This window comes from Ranitomeya imitator, chromosome 4, assembly GCF_032444005.1.
Source record: "Ranitomeya imitator isolate aRanImi1 chromosome 4, aRanImi1.pri, whole genome shotgun sequence".
NCBI lineage: Eukaryota > Metazoa > Chordata > Amphibia > Anura > Dendrobatidae > Ranitomeya > Ranitomeya imitator.
The window spans coordinates 487,358,113-487,377,247 of record NC_091285.1 but is presented as its reverse complement, the minus strand read 5'-3'; the positions used below and the strand labels follow the sequence as shown (position 1 = coordinate 487,377,247).

The following is a 19,135-nucleotide window of genomic DNA, read 5'->3' as shown; positions in this document are numbered from 1 at the left end:
AAAATAAAAATAGATCATTATTTCCCCATAGCTGTGCCATATAGTGCTCTACACCGTTCATTATTTCCCCATAGCTGTGCCCCATATAGTGCTCTGCACCGTTCATTGTGCCCCATAGCTGTGCCATATACGGTGCTCTGCACCGTTCATTGTGCCCCATTGCTGTGCCATATACAGTGCTCTGCACCGTTCATTGTGCCCCATTGCTGTGCCATATACGGTGCTCTGCACCGTTCATTGTGCCCCATTGCTGTGCCATATACGGTGCTCTGCACCGTTCATTGTGCCCCATTGCTGTGCCATATATAGTGCTCTGCACCGTTCATTGTGCCCCATTGCTGTGCCATATACGGTGCTCTGCACCGTTCATTGTGCCCCATTGCTGTGCCATATACGGTGCTCTGCACCGTTCATTGTGCCCCATTGCTGTGCCATATATAGTGCTCTGCACCGTTCATTGTGCCCCATTGCTGTGCCATATACGGTGCTCTGCACCGTTCATTGTGCCCCATTGCTGTGCCATATACGGTGCTCTGCACCGTTCATTGTGCCCCATTGTTGTGCCATATACAGTGCTCTGCACTGTTCATTGTGCCCCATATCTGTGCCCATATACGGTGCTCTGCTCCGTTCATTGTGCCCCATTGCTGTGCCATATACGGTGCTCTGCACCGTTCATTGTGCCCCATATCTGTGCCCATATACGGTGCTCTGCACCGTTCATTGTGCCCCATTGCTGTGCCATATACGGTGCTCTGCACCGTTCATTGTGCCCCATTGCTGTGCCATATACGGTGCTTTGCACCGTTCATTGTGCCCCATTGCTGTGCCATATACGGTGCTCTGCACCGTTCATTGTGCCCCATAGAAATCTCTGCCGCCGCTGCTGCAATAAAAAAAAAACCACATACTCACCTCCCTTGATTGCAGCTCCCGGCGTCTCGTTCCGGCGCCTCCATCTTCCCGGCGTCTCTGCTCTGACTGATCAGGCAGAGGGCGCCGCGCACACTGTATGCGTCATCGCGCCCTCTGCCTGAACAGTCAGAGAGCAGACGCCGGGAAGATGGAGGCGCCGGCCGGGAAGATGGAGCGGCGCCCGGCGGCTGGAACGAGGACAGGTGAATATGCTATACTTACTTAGTCCTGGCGATCCTCGCGCTGTCCCTCTGCCTGGTCTTCGGTGCCGCAGCTCTTCCTGTCAGCGGTCACCGGCACCGCTGATTGGAGGAATGAATAGGCGGCTCCGCCCCTATGGGAGGTGGAGCCGCTTATTCATATCTCTAATGAGCGGTCCCACGTGACCGCTGAAGAGGGGAAGAAGCTGCAGCACAGAAGCCCGTGGGACGGCAGGGACAGAGCGAGGATCGCTGGGACTAGGTAAGTATACCTCAGCGCCCTCACCCCCTCACCCGCCGACCCTGCCACCCACATTGACTCGAGTATAAGCCGAGAGGGGCACTTTCAGCCCAAAAATTTGGGCTGAAAATCTCGGCTTATACTCGAGTATATACGGTAAGTGATTTTTTCAGGTAGATTTTGGAACCCAAATCAAGCAAAAAAATGAATAGGCTTTCTATGGCCCACAATTGGAGAGAGAGAGATGGCACACCCAGGAGTCAAGACTGGCACACAAGCAGAAAGGGCAATATTAATCTCCCACTGATTTGTTTTTGTTTGTTTTTTTCAGGGAGACTTTAGAAAAAAAAAATACAAAAAAAATGATGTTTTTCAGGAATAATTTAGAAACCAAATAAAATAAAATGATTTTTTCAGGGAGAATTTAGAAAACAAATAAAACAAAAAATAGGCTTTCTAGGGCCCACTGAGTGAGAGAGGACGCACACAGGAGTCAGGAGTGGCACACAAGCCCAGAGGCCAATATTTATCTCCCACTGATTGATTTATTGATTTTTTCAGGTAGAATTTAGAACCCAAATCAACCAAAAAAATAAATAGGCTTTTTATGGCCCACTATTTGTGAGAGAGATGGCACGCTCAGGACTGGCACACAAGCCCAGAGGCCAATATTAATCTCCCACTTTTTTTTTTTTTTTCCAGGGAAAATTTATAAACCCAATAAAAAAAATAATAAATAGGCTTTCTATGGCCCACTATCTGAGAGAGAGAGATGGCACGCTTAGGACTGGCACACAAGCCCAAAGGCCAATATTAATCTCCCACTGATTGATTTATTGATTTTTTCAGGTAGATTTTGGAACCCAAATCAAGCAAAAAAATAAATAGGCTTTCTATGGCCCACTGAGAGATGGCACACACAGGAGTAAGGAGTGGCACACAAGCCCTGAGGCCAATATTTTTCTCCCACTGATTGATGTAGTGATTTTTTCAGGTAGATTTTAGAACCCAAATCAAGCAAAAAAATAAATAGGCTTTCTATGGCCCACTGAGTGAGAGATGACACAGACAGGGATGGCACTCTAGCAGAAATGCCAATCTTAATCTCCCACAAAAAAAAACAAAAAAAAGGAACTGTCCTTCAATTACTATCTCCCTGCAGTAATCTCAGCCAGGTATGGCAGGCAGCAATAAGGAGTGGACTGATGCACAAATTAAATAAAAAGTGTGGACAAACAAACAAGATAGCTGTGCAGAAAGGAAGGAACAAGAGGATTTGTGCTTTGAAAAAAGCAGTTGGTTTGCACAGCGGCGTACACACAGCAATGCAGCTATCAGGGAGCCTTCTAGGGCAGCCCAATGAGCTACAGCGCTGAGGGGAAAAAAAAAAATGTAGCTTCCACTGTCCCTGCACACCAAAGGTGGTGTTGGGCAGTGGAAATCGCTACAGCACAAGCGGTTTGGTGGTTAATGGACCCTGCCTAACACTATCCCTGCTTCTGACGAAGCGGCAGCAACCTCTCCCTAGGCTCAGATCAGCAGCAGTAACATGGCGGTCGGCGGGAACGCCCCTTTATAGCCCCTGTGACGCCGCGGACAGCAAGCCAATCACTGCAATGCCCTTCTCTAAGATGGTGGGGACCAGGACCTATGTCATCACGCTGCCCACACTCTGCGTTTACCTTCATTGGCTGAGAAATGGCGCTTTTCGCGTCATTGAAACGCGACTTTGGCGCGAAAGTCGCGTACCGCATGGCCGACCCCGCACAGGGGTCTGATCGTGTTTCATGAAACCCGACGTTGTCAAAAGTCGGCGACTTTTGAAAATGTTCGACCCGTTTCGCTCAACCCTAGTTGTGACTTTTCCATGTGTTTGTTGTGCATTCTGAGCAGTTTATCAGCTTTTGGACACCTTTTAAGGTGTTTTCAATGTGTTTTCCATGTGTTTGTATGTTTTTGTGTTTGCCTGCCATTGGTTTCAATGGCGTTCAATGGGGTTCAACGGTGTTCATCGAACGTTCAACGAACAGTTCGGCGAACACCTCCCTGTTCGACGAACCTAACCCGAAAACTAGGGAGGTGGCTCAACACTAGTCATGAGTGCTGCAACCTATCAGCAGTCAAAGATTGCTATGTCCCCTGAGCGCTACAAACCATCAGTGGCTGCTGATAGGCTGCAGCTTTCATGGTTCCATTAGATGGAACGTTGTATGATAGAAGACTGCTGCTCGTCGGTCACATGAGCTCCAGGAGATATTGCTGGAAGGTGAGTATGGGTTGCTTTTATTTTGTTTGGAGCACTGCATCTATGAAAGGGTTATCCAGTAGTGTACAAACCTTTTAAGCTTTAGGCTTTGGGAAAATAATTTCATGGCGAATAAAATTGGTATAATTTTGCCTTGTTCATAATATCTCGTCGTCACTGTGTCTTCTGCTATGCCTTCTCCTTAGGGATCATCATGATTTCTCTATGATTAACTAGCGGTATTCTTCTGTTCTTTGTTGTAGCCATGTATTCTAATGAACAACATCCAGCAGCTTAGAGTCCAACTGGAAAAGATGTTTGAGAACATGGGAGGAAAAGAGGTAAGGTTCCTCGTGTGTAGTATTCATGTTTTACCATTGCATTTAGAGATCATTAGATACATCCTAATCAATAATCAGTTTATATCGATGTCGGATCTGCAGCTTTGTTTCAGAGAGGAACATTACTGGTTTAAACTTTAATAGCTGGAGACTAAGTAGCAAAGCAGTGACTTAACTAAGCCTAATGCACACACTGTGGGCTAATGATCTTTAAATGAGTTGAATTTCATGTTGTGTGTTTTAGTCACGATGCAGACATCTCCCACTATTTCTGGATGAAGCTGGCTTTGGCAACCTGTAGCTTACCTTCTATAGTCGAGCTAGTAGCTTCAGCATAAGGGAAAGCTACAAATTGCCGAGCTGAGGAATATTAAAGAAGCACTCCCACTAAGTTGTTAATTCATCAATTGTGTGTGTATATATATATATATATATATATATATATATATATATAAATATAAATATGTGTGTGTGTCATGTAGTGTGAGTGCACTAATATACTCGTCCACTGTTGCTCTCTCCGGTTTCCAGAATGTCCATAGTTTTTCTCTGCTTCTGAGTAATGTCACCACTCCTCAGACGGTCGCGATGACGCTGTGCTCTGCGTAACCTGGAAGAGGCTTTTACAGTGTAATCCTAGGAACATTAGGGCGAGGATACAAAGGCTTTCATTGTAAAAGAGACTTCCATCTCCTGCATAAGGGCATAGGCTGAGCCAGGTAATCACAAGTACGGTGACATCATTGAGAAGAGGAGCAGAACAGAGCTGGATCCTGGAGAGAGCAGGGGTAGGTGAGTATACTCATACACTACACTACATGCATATACACACATTTCATGGCTAAAAGCTTAGTTGGAGGGCTTGTTTAAGGTCTTTTTTTATCTCTGTGTTGATAGTTTTGTGTTTTGTGCTTTGTCTGTAATGTGTCATGTCTTTGTCCAATAATTTTAACCTGCTATCAACTGAGCAGAAGAAAGAAGGAGCAATAGCCTTTTACAAGGTTTGTGAAGGCGAGCATGCATTGATATCTCAAGCCATATGTTACAGGCAGTAATTCAGTGCCAGTCTGACAGACTAACGTGACGTGCCAGCCTAAGAATAACATGCAACGCAATGATTCTGGTTGATATTGAGTATATAGATTGGGCAGAAAGAGGTCGAATAATGTATTGAAATCTATTATTTTACTGAATATTCAAAAATAAAATTGCTAATAGAACACAGAGAGCCATTGAAATGCCCATACAATAATGAACTTATCTGGGGTGTCAAAGCACTGAATACATTTTTATTATATATATATTTTTCTATCATATTATGTTCTTTTTGTGCTTTGTAAATTGACACCTCAATATATTTATATTCACCATACGCCTAACACACCAATAATTAATGCTGCATAATTGTAAAAATTGACTATTTCAGATGAAATTACTAAAGATATAAAATATGTAGGCTGAGCTATGTCACTTTATCTAGAAGTACACTGGCCATGCATGCCTGAGAATGGGACCTGATACCTTTGGGTGATTATTAGCTAAATGGTGCTAAACCTATAGCATGTGTTACTTCTGAAGCACACATTGTGACTTTGCATTACGTTGACCTATATTTTGGGATTCTTGCCAGAACATCAGATTGGGCTGAAGTATCTTATATTTGATTAGTGATACAAAATTGCTCAGGATGACATTTTTACTAGCGACTGAACTTCAGCTCACTTACTGATTTCTCAATAACTGGATGAAATCAGATCCTGAATGCATTCCCCAGGCTCATGTTTGCATGATGTAAGAAAACAGGGAATATCTGCTTTCTGCTTGGATTGCACTCTCCTGACACTGTGCAATCAGACTGAGCGCCATGTGAAGCGTTCCCTTCTGACTGCAGAGCGGCTAGTTATTTTTATTTTTTAATACTTGCAGACAGATTTTAAAAAGTGTGGCAGGTACTAACGGAATATTTAATTTCTGATAAATATCATCAATGGATACAAATGTAATCTTGTGGACCAGACCCCAGATTGCAAAACGAGGAAGTCAAAGTCATCACTTGTATGATAAACCTTTCCCATCTGAGACTTAACACACTGCAATCCGTCTTCTTGTGGTCTTTTCTAAATCTGCCTGCTCAATATATTAATAAAATAGGTATTTATTAATATATGCACAAAAAGCACAATGTTGTGTGCTTTTTTTTGTCACAATGTGTTACCTTTACAAATGTCTGGTTGATATAAGAATGTCAACAAAATGCAATAAAATAAAAAGAAAATAAATAATACAGTTCAGGTGGTTTAGACAGAGAACAAATTACAATTTTCATATGCTGTAGATATATATCTGCCTGCCTTACTTCAGGAAATTGCTCAATCGAGATACAAAATGCCTTTCCACCCAGTCTATGGTCAGTTGCTGTCATGCTATGCGATTTGTTTTCTTGGAATAGAAGTGCTACACACTGGTCATCTATGGAGTTGTTTTTTGAAATTTAACCCCTTTACCCCCAAGGGTGGTTTGCACGTCAATGACCAGGCCAATTTTTACAATTCTGACCACTGTCCCTTTATGAGGTTATAACTCTGGAACGCTTCAACGGATCCTGGTGATTCTGACATTGTTTTCTCGTGACATATTGTACTTCATGATAGTGGTAAAATTTCTTTGATAGTACCTGCGTTTATTTGTGAAAAAAACGGAAATTTGGCGAAAATTTTCAAACTTTGAATTTTTACGCAATTAAATCACAGAGATATGTCACACAAAATACTTAATAAGTAACATTTCCCACATGTCTCCTTTACATCAGCATAATTTTGGAACCAAATTTTTTTTTTCTTAGGGAGTTATAAGGGTTAAAAGTTGACCAGCAATTTCTCATTTTTACAACACCATTTTTTTTTAGGGACCACATCTCATTTGAAATCATTTTGAGGGATCTATATGATAGAAAATACCCAAGTGTGACACCATTCTAAAAACGGCACCCTTCAAGGTGCTCAAAACCACATTCAAGAAGTTTATTAACCCTTCAGGTGTTTAATAGGAATTTTTGGAATGTTTAAATAAAAATGAACATTTAACTTTTTTTACACAAAAAATTTAATTCAGCTCCAATTTGTTTTATTTTACCAAGGGTAACAGGAGAAAATGGACCCCAAAAGTTGTTGTACAATTTGTCCTGAGTACGTTGATACCCCATATGTGGCAGTAAACCACTGTTTGGGCGCATGGGATAGCTCGGAAGGGAAGGAGCGCCGTTTGACTTTTCAATGCAAAATTGACAGGAATTGAGATGGGACGCCATGTTGCGTTTGGAGAGCCACTGATGTGCCTAAACATTGAAATCCCCCACAAGTGACACCATTTTGGAAAGTAGACCCCCTAAGGAACTTATCTGGATGTGTGGTGAGCACTTTGACCCACCAAGTGCTTCACAGAAGTTTATAATGCAGAACCGTAAAAATAAAAAATCATATTTTTTCACAAAAATTATATATTTGCCCCCAATTTTTTATTTTTCCAAGGGTAAGAGAAGAAATTGGACCTCAAAAGTTGTTGTCCAATTTGTCCTGAGTATGCTGATACCCCATATGTGGCAGTAAACCACTGTTTGGGCGCATGGGAGAGCTCGGAAGGGAAGGAGCGCCGTTTGACTTTTCAATGCAAAATTGACAGAAATTGAGATGGGACGCCATGTTGCGTTTGGAGAGCCACTGATGTGCCTAAACATTGAAACCCCCCACAAGTGACACCATTTTGGAAAGTAGACCCCCTAAGGAACTTATCTGGATGTGTGGTGAGCACTTTGACCCACCAAGGGCTTCACAGAAGTTTGTAATGCAGAGCCATAAAAATAAAACAAAATTTTTTTCCCACAAAAATTATTTTTTAGCCCCCAGTTTTGTATTTTCCCTAGGGTAACAGGAGAAATTGGACCCCAAAAGTTGTTGTCCAATTTGTCCTGAGTACGCTGATACCCCATATTTGGGGGGGGGAACCACCGTTTGGGCGCATGGAAGGGCTCGGAAGGGAAGGAGCGCCATTTGGAATGCAGACTTAGATGGAATGGTCTGCAGGCGTCACATTGCGTTTGCAGAGCCCCTAATGTACCTAAACAGTAGAAACCCCCCACAAGTGACACCATTTTGGAAAGTAGAACCCCTAAGGAACTCAACTTGATGTGTTGTGAGAGCTTTGAACCCCCAAGTATTTCACTACAGTTTATAACGCAGAGCCGTGCAAATAAAAAATCTTTTTGTTTTCCCACAAAAATTATTTTTTAGCCCCCAGTTTTGTATTTTCCCAAGGGTAACAGGAGAAATTGGTCCACAAAAGTTGTTGTCCAATTTGTCCTGAGTACGCTGATACCCCATATGTGAGGGTAAACCCCTGTTTGGGCACACAGGAGAGCTCGGAAGGGAAGGAGCACTGTTTTACTTTTTCAACGCAGAATTGGCTGGAATTGAGATCGGACGCCATGTCGTGTTTGGAGAGCCCCTGATGTGCCGAAACAGTGGAAACCCCCCCATTATAACTGAAACCCTAATCCAAACACACCCCTAACCCTAATTCCAACGGTAACATTAACCACACCTCTAACCCTGACACACCCATAACCCTAATCCCAACCCTATTCCCAACTGTAAATGTAATCTAAACCCTAACCCTAACTTTAGCCCCAACCCTAACTGTAGCCCCAACCCTAACCCTAGCCCTAACCCTGTCCCTAACCCTAGCCCTAACCCTAGCCCTAACCCTAGCCTTAACCCTAACCCTAGCCCTAATCCTAGCCCTAACCCTAGCCCTAGCCCTAACCCTAGCCCTAACCCTAGCCCTAATCCTAACCCTAGCCCTAACCCTAGCCCTAATGGGAAAATGGAAATAAATACATTTTTTTTATTTTTCCCTAACTAAGGGGGTGATGAAGGGGGGTTTGATTTACTTTTATAGCGAGTTTTTTTAGCGGATTTTTATGATTGGCAGCCGTCACACACTGAAAGACGCTTTTTATTGCAAAAAATATTTTTTGCAATACCACATTTTGAGAGCTATAATTTTTCCATATTTTGGTCCACAGAGTCAAGTGAGGTCTTGTTTTTTGCGGGACGAGTTGACGTTTTTATTGAAAACATTTTCGGGCACGTGACATTTTTTGATCGCTTTTTATTCCGATTTTTGTGAGGAAGAATGACCAAAAACCAGCTATTCATGAATTTCTATTGGGGGAGGCGTTTATACCGTTCCGCTTTTGGTAAAATTGATAAATCAGTTTTATTCTTCGGGTCAGTACGATTACAGTGATACCTCATTTATATCATTTTTTTATGGTTTGGCGCTTTTATACGATAAAAACTATTTTACAGAAAAAATAATTACTTTTGCATCGCTTTATTCTCAGGACTATAACTTTTTTATTTTTTTGCTGATGATGCTGAATGGCGGCTCGTTTTTTTGTGGGACAAGATGACGTTTTCAGCGGTACCATGGTTATTTATATCTGTCCTTTTGATCGCGTGTTATTCCACTTTTTGTTCGGCGGTATGATAATAAAGCGTTGTTTTTTGCCTCGTTTTTTTTTTTTTTTCTTACGGTGTTTACTGAAGGGGTTAACTAGTGGGACAGTTTTATAGGTCGGGTCATTACGGACGCGGCGATACTAAATATGTGTACTTTTATTGGGTTTTTTTTTATTTAGATGAAGAAATGTATTTATGGGAATAATATTTTTTTTTCATTAGTTTGGAATATTTATTTATTTTTTTTTTTTACACATTTGGAAAAATTTTTTTTAACTTTTTTACTTTGTCCCGGGGGGACATCACAGATCAGTGATCTGACAGTTTGCACAGCACTCTGTCAGATCAACGATCTGTCAAACAGCGCTGCAGGCTTCACAGTGCCTGCTCTGAGCAGGCTCTGTGAAGCCACCTCCCTCCCTGCAGGACCCGGATCCGCGGCCATCTTGGATCCGGGGCTGGAGCAGGGAGGGAGGGAGGTAAGACCCCCGCAGCAACGCGATCACATCGCGTTGCTGCGGGGGGCTCAGGGAAGCCTGCAGGGAGCCCCCTCCCTGCGCGGTGCTTCCCTGCACCGCCGGCACATCGCGATTATGTTTGATCGCGGTGTGCCAGGGGTTAATGTGCCGGGGGCGGTCCGTGACCGCTCCTGGCACATAGTGCCGGATGTCAGCTGCGATAAGCAGCTGACACCCGGCCGCGATCGGCGGCGCTCCCCCCGTGAGCGCTGCCGATCGCTATGACGTACTATCCCGTCCAGGGTCAGATAAGCCCAGGGCACCTCGACGGGATAGTACGTCTAAGGTCACAGAGGGGTTAAATAGACATTACTTGAAGTACATGGAGTAAAACTTTCCTATCAACCTATAGTTCAGCGCTCCTACCATCACACATTAAAGAACATGACCATCAAAAGAGTAAAATGCTCTAATTCCAGCTATGGTCAGTTGAATATAGGCATCCAATCTTCCAGTCTAACAACTTAAAGGGAACCTGTCAGTAGGATGAACCCTCATATGCCGTCTATATGGGCATGAAGGTCATAGGAAGCTAACCAACATTACACCTTGATATCTGTGATCTGATGTCTTATTCCAGAGAAATCCATATTTTTTTTAATATGTAAATGAGCTGTTCTAAGCTATGGGTAGGACACTGATCTTCATGAGAATCTGTCTCCAGACATTATTATAAATGAAAGGGGGAGTTAGCGGTATGAAACATTTAACTAACAGAACAGTAGAATTGAACTTTGTCTCCTTACAAACACACTAGATAGTGGCCCGATTCTAACACATCGGGTATTCTAGAATATGTATGTATGTACAGTGGGGCAAAAAAGTATTTAGTCAGTCAGCAATAGTGCAAGTTCCACCACTTAAAAAGATGAGAGGCGTCTGTAATTTACATCATAGGTAGACCTCAACTATGGGAGACAAACTGAGAAAAAAAAATCCAGAAAATCACATTGTCTGTTTTTTTAACATTTTTTTTGCATATTATGGTGGAAAATAAGTATTTGGTCAGAAACAAACAATCAAGATTTCTGGCTCTCACAGACCTGTAACTTCTTCTTTAAGAGTCTCCTCTTTCCTCCACTCATTACCTGTAGTAATGGCACCTGTTTAAACTTGTTATCAGTATAAAAAGACACCTGTGCACACCCTCAAACAGTCTGACTGCAAACTCCACTATGGTGAAGACCAAAGAGCTGTCAAAGGACACCAGAAACAAAATTGTAGCCCTGCACCAGGCTGGGAAGACTGAATCTGCAATAGCCAACCAGCTTGGAGTGAAGAAATCAACAGTGGGAGCAATAATTAGAAAATGGAAGACATACAAGACCACTGATAATCTCCCTCGATCTGGGGCTCCACGCAAAATCCCACCCCGTGGGGTCAGAATGATCACAAGAACGGTGAGCAAAAATCCCAGAACCACGCGGGGTGACCTAGTGAATGAACTGCAGAGAGCTGGGACCAATGTAACAAGGCCTACCATAAGTAACACACTACGCCACCATGGACTCAGATCCTGCAGTGCCAGACGTGTCCCACTGCTTAAGCCAGTACATGTCCGGGCCCGTCTGAAGTTTGCTAGAGAGCATTTGGATTATCCAGAAGAGTATTGGGAGAATGTCATATGGTCTGATGAAACCAAACTGGAACTGTTTGGTAGAAACACAACTTGTCGTGTTTGGAGGAAAAAGAATACTGAGTTGCATCCATCAAACACCATACCTACTGTAAAGCATGGTGGTGGAAACATCATGTTTTGGGGCTGTTTCTATGCAAAGGGGCCAGGACGACTGATCTGGGTACATGAAAGAATGAATGGGGCCATGTATCGTGAGATTTTGAGTGCAAACCTCCTTCCATCAGCAAGGGCATTGAAGATGAAACGTGGCTGGGTCTTTCAACATGACAATGATCCAAAGCACACCGCCAGGGCAACGAAGGAGTGGCTTCGTAAGAAGCATTTCAAGGTCCTGGAGTGGCCTAGCCAGTCTCCAGATCTCAACCCTATAGAAAACCTTTGGAGGGAGTTGAAAGTCCGTGTTGCCAAGCGAAAAGCCAAATACATCACTGCTCTAGAGGAGATCTGCATGGAGGAATGGGCCAACATACCACCAACAGTGTGTGGCAACCTTGTGAAGACTTACAGAAAACGTTTGACCTCTGTCATTGCCAACAAAGGATATATTACAAAGTATTGAGATGAAATTTTGTTTCTGACCAAATACTTATTTTCCACCATAATATGCAAATAAAATGTTAAAAAAACAGACAATGTGATTTTCTGGATTTTTTGTTCTCAGTTTGTCTCCCATAGTTGAGGTCTGCCTATGATGTAAATTACAGACACCTCTCATCTTTTTAAGTGGTGGAACTTGCACTATTGCTGACTGACTAAATACTTTTTTGCCCCACTGTATGTATATAGCAGCCACATAGTATATAGCACAGGCCACATACCAAAAAGTATATAACAGCCCACACAGTATATAGCATTGCCCACGTAGTATATAACACTGCCTACATAGTATATAGCAGCCACGTAGTATATAACACAGCCCACGTACTGTACAACACAGCCCATGCAGTATATAACACAGGTCACGCAGTATATAACACTGCCCACGTAATATATAGCACAGCCCACGCAGTATATAACACAGCCCACATACTATATAACACAGCCCACGCAGTATCTAACACTGGCCACATAGTATATAGCTGACACGCAGTATATAACACAGCCCACGTAGTATATAGCAGTGTGGGCACCATATCCCTGTTAAAAAAAAAATAATTAAAATAAAAAATAGTTCTATACTCACCCGCCGGCGTCCAGCGAAGCTGTGTCCATGCGCGCGGTTGCCACCAGCTTCCGTTCCCAGGATGCATTGCGAAATTACCCAGATGACTTAGCGATCTCGCAAGAACTGAAGCTGGGACAGCCACACGCACCTCAGCGGATGACGGAAGGTGAGAATAGCAGGTTTTTTGTTTTTTATTATTTTTATCATTAGATCTTTTTACTATTGATGCTCCATAGGCAGCATCAATAGTAAAAAGTTGGTCACACAGGGTTAATATCAGCGTTAAGGAAGTGCATTACCCGCGGCATAACGCGGTCCGTTAACGTTGTCATTAACCCTGTGTGAGCGCTGACTGGAGGAGAGTATGGAGCGGGTGCCGGGCACTGACTGGACGGGAGTAGGGAGGGACTAATTCTTGGCGGACTGTGGCCGTCTCTGATTGATCGCGGCAGCCAGGACAGACAGCTGGCGAGACCAATCAGTGACGTGGGATTTCCGTGATGAAAGTTGCAGACAGACAGACCGAAGTACCCCTTAGACAATTATATATATAGACTAGATGATGGCCCGATTCTAATGTATCGGGTATTCTAGAATCTGTATGTATGTAGTTTATTTATGAAGTTTTCAGAATAATGCAATTTACACACATGATTCGGCCAGACACGTAGTATATAGCACAGACAAGTAGTATATTGCCCAGCCACGTAATATATTGCACAGCCACGTAATATATTGCACAGCCACGTAGCATATTGCACAGCCACGTAATATATTGCACAGCCACGTAGTATATAGCACAGCCATGTAGTATATAGCACAGAGATGTAGTATATAACACTGCCCATGCAGTATATAACACATGCCACGTAGTATATAGCACAGCCACGTAGTATACAGCACAGAGATGTAGTATATAACACAGCCCATGCAGTATATAACACATGTAGTATAGAGCACAGCAGTGTAGTATATTGCCCAGCCACATAATATATACCACAGCCACGTAGCATATAGCACAGAGATGTAGTATCTAACACAGCCCACGTGGTATGTATCAATGTGGGCACCATACCCCTGTTAAAAAAAGAATTAAAATAAAAAATAGTTAAATACTCAACCTCCGTCGGCCCCCTAATCCAGCCGATGCTCCTTGCCACGATCTGGTCCAAAGAGTGCATTGCGGTCTCGTGAGATGATGACATAGCGGTCTCGCGAGACCGCACGTCATCATCTCGCGAGACCGCAATGCATAGACCGGTCACCGGAGCGTCACGTGGAGCAGGAAAGCCCTCGGCTGGATGCGGGGACCCATGGAAGGTGAGTATATGATGATTTTCTATTTTATTTTTATTATTTTTAACATTAGATCTTTTTACTATTGATGCTGCGTAGGCAGCATCAATAGTAAAAAGTTGGTCACACAGGGTTAATAGCAGTGTTAACGGAGTGCGTTACACTGCGGCATAACGCGGTCCGTTAACGCTGCCTTTAACCCTTTGTGAGCGCTGAATGGAGGGGATTGTGGAGCGGGCACTGACTGCGGGGAGTAAGGAGCAGCCATTTTGCCACTGGACTGTGCCTGTCGCTGATTGGACGTGGCCGTTTTGCCGCAACCAATCAGCGACTTGGGATTTCCGTGACAGACAGACAGAAGGACAGACAGAAAGACAGAAGTGACAATTATATAGTAGATTTGTTGCAGCTCTCATAGCTCTGCTGTATTGCTTGTGAGATGGAAGCTGACGTTGAGAGGAATCTGCAGATATGTCAGTTATAACCATACCCAGCTCTGCAGTGAAAACAGGAGAGTGGCAATTACACATCACTCTGGTAACTCCTCCTTTTATTAAAAATAATCTCTGGAGGCAGATTCTGATGCAGATCAGTGTCCGGCTCTGGAATTAGACATTGGATCCCAGATGTCAAGATATCATACAGAGTGGGGAGATAATTTCACATGTTCCTCTAAATGTACAATCTTTGTTCATAGATCCCTGTGGATGCATTCGACTTCTATGGACACATATATATGTTATTGCTTCTTCCTGCACTACATGACTAAATGCAAGAGAGTTCTTAATCATTGAGTTTTAAGAATGGGATCATACATTATATTTCTATTCCCGGATTTGGCTGTACCTAATGTCTGAGGTGTAAAAATGTAGCACATATGAATCTACAATAAGAGTAATTAACTACAGTATTTTAGCAGCTTAAAACATTATAGGTAATGTACATTATATAAACTAATGCTGAAGTACCCTCAGCAGGTCATGTGTTCATGATTTTCTTATTATTGCATTATTATTATTATTGTCATTCTTTAGAAATTGCCATAAAATTTTTAGCTATTGGATATCCTCAAATCATAACCTGTTGGAGGCAATTTTTACCCCTGCTTTATAAGACTTGGGGAAATGATGCAATTGTTTTTTTTCACACTACATATATAACTAAGGGCTTGCTTACACTTGTGATGTAATCGGGTGAGAGCAATCTGGTAAAAAATCATATTGCACTCAGCCCAGTGTTACTCACACTGTGTCAGCTCACATCTGCGATTGATTTCTCTTGCCGATTCAGCCGAGACTTGGATTGCACGCACCCATATAAGTCTGTGGGTGCATGTGAAACATCGCACTACACTCAGATATCACCCGAGTGCAGTGCGATTCCCACAGATGCAGACAACAGAGAAGATGGAGAAATTAGTTTCTATCTCCTCCGCACATGTGCCCCGATTTTCTGATGCGAGAGGATCGGAGCGCAGCGCATTGACACTCAGGTCAGGCTTGCAGCAGAGCTGGAGCCGGGTGCCAATAGCATATCGCATCAGATGCTCTCGGCCTACGTGCAAATATATCCAAATAAAAGTACCCAAGATCTCAACCAAAACTGAACTATAAATCCACATTCAGACAGCTATAGGAAAGATTGATGCCTGTGAATCCATTTTACCTTTGGGCAGAAGAGTCCTGAAATATCAATAAAAGAGGCCATTACATTTAGTTGAGTGAATGCTGCAACGGAGCCATCGTCATTTTTTCACCAGGGAGACAAAGTAATAGACCATTTCAGCTTGTAATATCTCAGTGATTAAGTCATACATACTTTTTCAGGAGCTCCTTCTTCTTTGTCTTTTTGACAAGTTCCTTATACTGTATTAAAAAATAATTCTTATCATTAGACAATACATCTCCGAAACCTGTTCCTCTCATAGGGGTGCTAAGTAATCCGGTAGGTTGTATAGCTTTATTCACCTCGGGGAGGGGGGGGAAAGCTTCTGTTTCTGTAGGTGCATGAGTGTAAAGCACTTTGGTATACAAAAATTGCCATCTGCCTGTAGGTTAAAGGTTGCTTTATGCACGAAACTAAGATGGCTAAAGTGCAATATGGTTTTGGATTCTTATAGCCAAAGTTTTGTAATGGGTGCATATGGGCCAACATTTCTCGTACTTATTTAGTGCATAGTGAGCAAAAAAAATGTCCTTTGTAGGATGATGTGTATCCTTGTCATTAGCCCTGCTAGACATTCCCCAGGAGTAGGTTCAGGTTATGCAATAGTACAGCTAGCAACTCAAATCTTAAATGGGCTATCCAGGGCTACTTAATGTTTTTCTCATGTAGCTAAGAACTGACAAGCAGGTAGCTGCTAACTACATCCTTGTTGTGCCCGGTTCCTGCTAAGAGTGATCACAGATTGCTCCTGCCAGAGATTCTGCTGCTTCCGTCAATAAATAAGCTCTCCATCTTTTGGGCTGCTCTGTTGATAGAGCGTGCCTGCAAACATCAGGCTGACTGACAACCGGCTTCTTGCAGTCAAGGGGAGTTGGCTGTCAATTGGCATGACATTGGCAGTTACACCGCATCAACAGAACAGAATTGATGAGAAGAAGCTGCTGTTGACATGATGTCAGTGTAAGCCACAGAATCGCCAGCAGAATTGGTGCTGGGCATAACAGCAACTACCTGCCGGTAAGGTGTTGGTGCCATAAGAAAAAAATAAAATAGTCCTGGATAGCTCCTACAACAGCATTGTGGATCTCAACCAAATTCTGGACCCGTGTTAAAAGATATTGCTCTATGGATATTTTTTTGGCAAATTTGATACCTCCCAATTTAACATGGTTGCCAACTGACAATACACTCCTACAAGCACCACTCCAGTATTTGTTTTATTTTACTGCTGGAGTTCCCTGTCCACAGTAATAGGCACAGTTCTGGTCATCGCCTGCTGTTGACCTGCCACATAGTTCTGGTGTTTGCTGGGCGAGCCAGAGATCACATCTTAATGTAAATCAATGTGATCCAGAAAGAGGCCAGAAAAAGGCTCTCATAGACTTACATTGAGTGCTTGTGACTGTTGCCTGTGACCTCTGGTCATTTAGAAGTTGCAGTCACAAGATGACAGTATGGGACCGAAACAACTGCGTAAACAGCTGAAGACAGCTGCTGGTAAGTACAGCTGTGCTCAAAATTTTACATACCCCTGCACAATTTTTGCTTTCTTGTTTTTTTTTCCCAAGAATATGAATGACAACACCAACATTTTTTTCTTCACTCATGGTTAGTGGTTGGGTGAAGCCATTTATAATCTAACGACTGTATTTTCTCTTTAAATTATAATGATAACCCAAAACATCCAAATGACCCTTATAATTGAATTTTGCAATTTTGAAACTTTTAATATTTGCACCCTTAAAAGAGATAGTGGTGTCACACAAAATACTTAATAACATTCCCCACATGTCAACTTTACATCTGCACAATTTTGGAAACATATTTTTTTTGTCTGGACATTATAAAATTTCACCAGTGATTTTTCATTTTTCCAACAAAATGTACAAAACCATATTTTTAGGGACCACCTCACATTTGAAGTGAGTTTGGGGGTCAATATAACAGAAAATACCCAAAAGTGACACCATTCTAAAAACTGCATCCCTCAAGGTGCGCAAAACCACATTCAAGAAGTTTATTAACCCTTCAGGTGTTTCACGAGAAGTAGCAAAATGAGGAAGGAAAAAATGAACATTTTACTTTTTTCACAAAAAATTTAATTTGGAACCAATTTTTTTTATTTTCACAAGAGTATCAGGAAAAGTTGGACCACAAACTTTGTTGTGAAATTCTTTCTGACTACGCCCATGCCCCGTATGTGGGGGAAAGCCACTGTTTGGGCGAAAGGCAGGGCTCAGAAGGGAGGGAGCACCGTTTGACTTTTTGAGCGCAAAATTGGTTGGAATCAATGGTGGGTGCCATGTCGTGTTTGGAGATCCCCTGAAGTACCTAAACAGTGGAACACCACAATTCTAACTCCAACCTTAACCCCAAAACACCACTAACCCTAATCCCAACCCTAAACCTAACACACCCCTAACCCTAATCCCAAACCTAACCATAAACCTAACCACAAAACGAACCCTATCCCCAACCTTAACCTAAACCTAGCTCCAGCCCCAACCCTAACCTTAGCCCCAACCCTAACCCTAGCTCAACCCTATCCCTAGCTCAACACTAACACTAGCTCAACCCTAACCCTAGCCCCAAGCCTAATCCTAGCCCCAAGCCTAATCCTAGCCCCAACCCTAATCCTAGCCCCAACCCTAATCCTAGCCCCAACCCTAACCTTAGCCCAACCATAAGCCTAGCCCAACTCTAACCCTAGCTCTAGCTCAACCCTAACCCTAGCCCAACCCCAACCCTAGCTCTAGCCCCAACCCTAACTCTAGCCCCAACCTTTACCCTAGCCCAACACTAACCCTAGCTCTAGCCCCAACCCTAACCCAACCCTAACCCTAATGGAAAAATGTAAATAAACAAAACTTTTTTTTATTATTTTTACCTAAGGGGGTTTTTTACTATTTTTTTTTTATTTTGATCACTGTGATAGGGTATATCACAATAATCAAAATGAACCAATATGAAAAATTTCCTATTGTTTCCGGGTGCCGGCCGGCAGGTCTCGGCAGGCGCATTGCGCATGCGCCCACCATTTTCTTCTCAGAAGAAGAGGATGATGGCTGGGGGACAAGACTTTGGGATGCAGAAGGGTCCAGGGACACCGCAAGTACCAAGGTGGGGCTCAAGGGACCCCATTTCTCTCTCCTCTGCTGTGCTAGATCATATCAGAGGAGAGAGAAATTAAATGGGAAATCTGCTTTTTTTTGCAGTGGCTGTTATTCCGTGAATAGTGGTGATCGCAACATGGGTTGGTTAAAAACCAACCTGAATCATGTTCTCCAGGGTCTCAACTACCCTAGGTAGCTGAGACTCTAGAGAATTTCCGACGCTGGGGGGCGCTTATAACCTTACTTCTCAGCGCCGTTAAAAAGCGGTGCTGAGCAAT

The 19,135-nt window shown here is 43.0% G+C and overlaps 1 protein-coding gene across 1 annotated transcript in view; it reads left to right on the top strand.

Annotated features, from left to right (window-relative positions):
* UNC13C (unc-13 homolog C) overlaps window positions 1-19,135 on the top strand; it is a 1,145,854-nt gene that overhangs the window by 835,925 nt on the left and 290,794 nt on the right. The window contains exon 25 of the mRNA XM_069765967.1: window positions 3,865-3,942. Within this exon, the coding sequence (XP_069622068.1) occupies window positions 3,865-3,942 (78 nt within the window). The remainder of the gene's footprint in view (window positions 1-3,864; window positions 3,943-19,135) is intronic.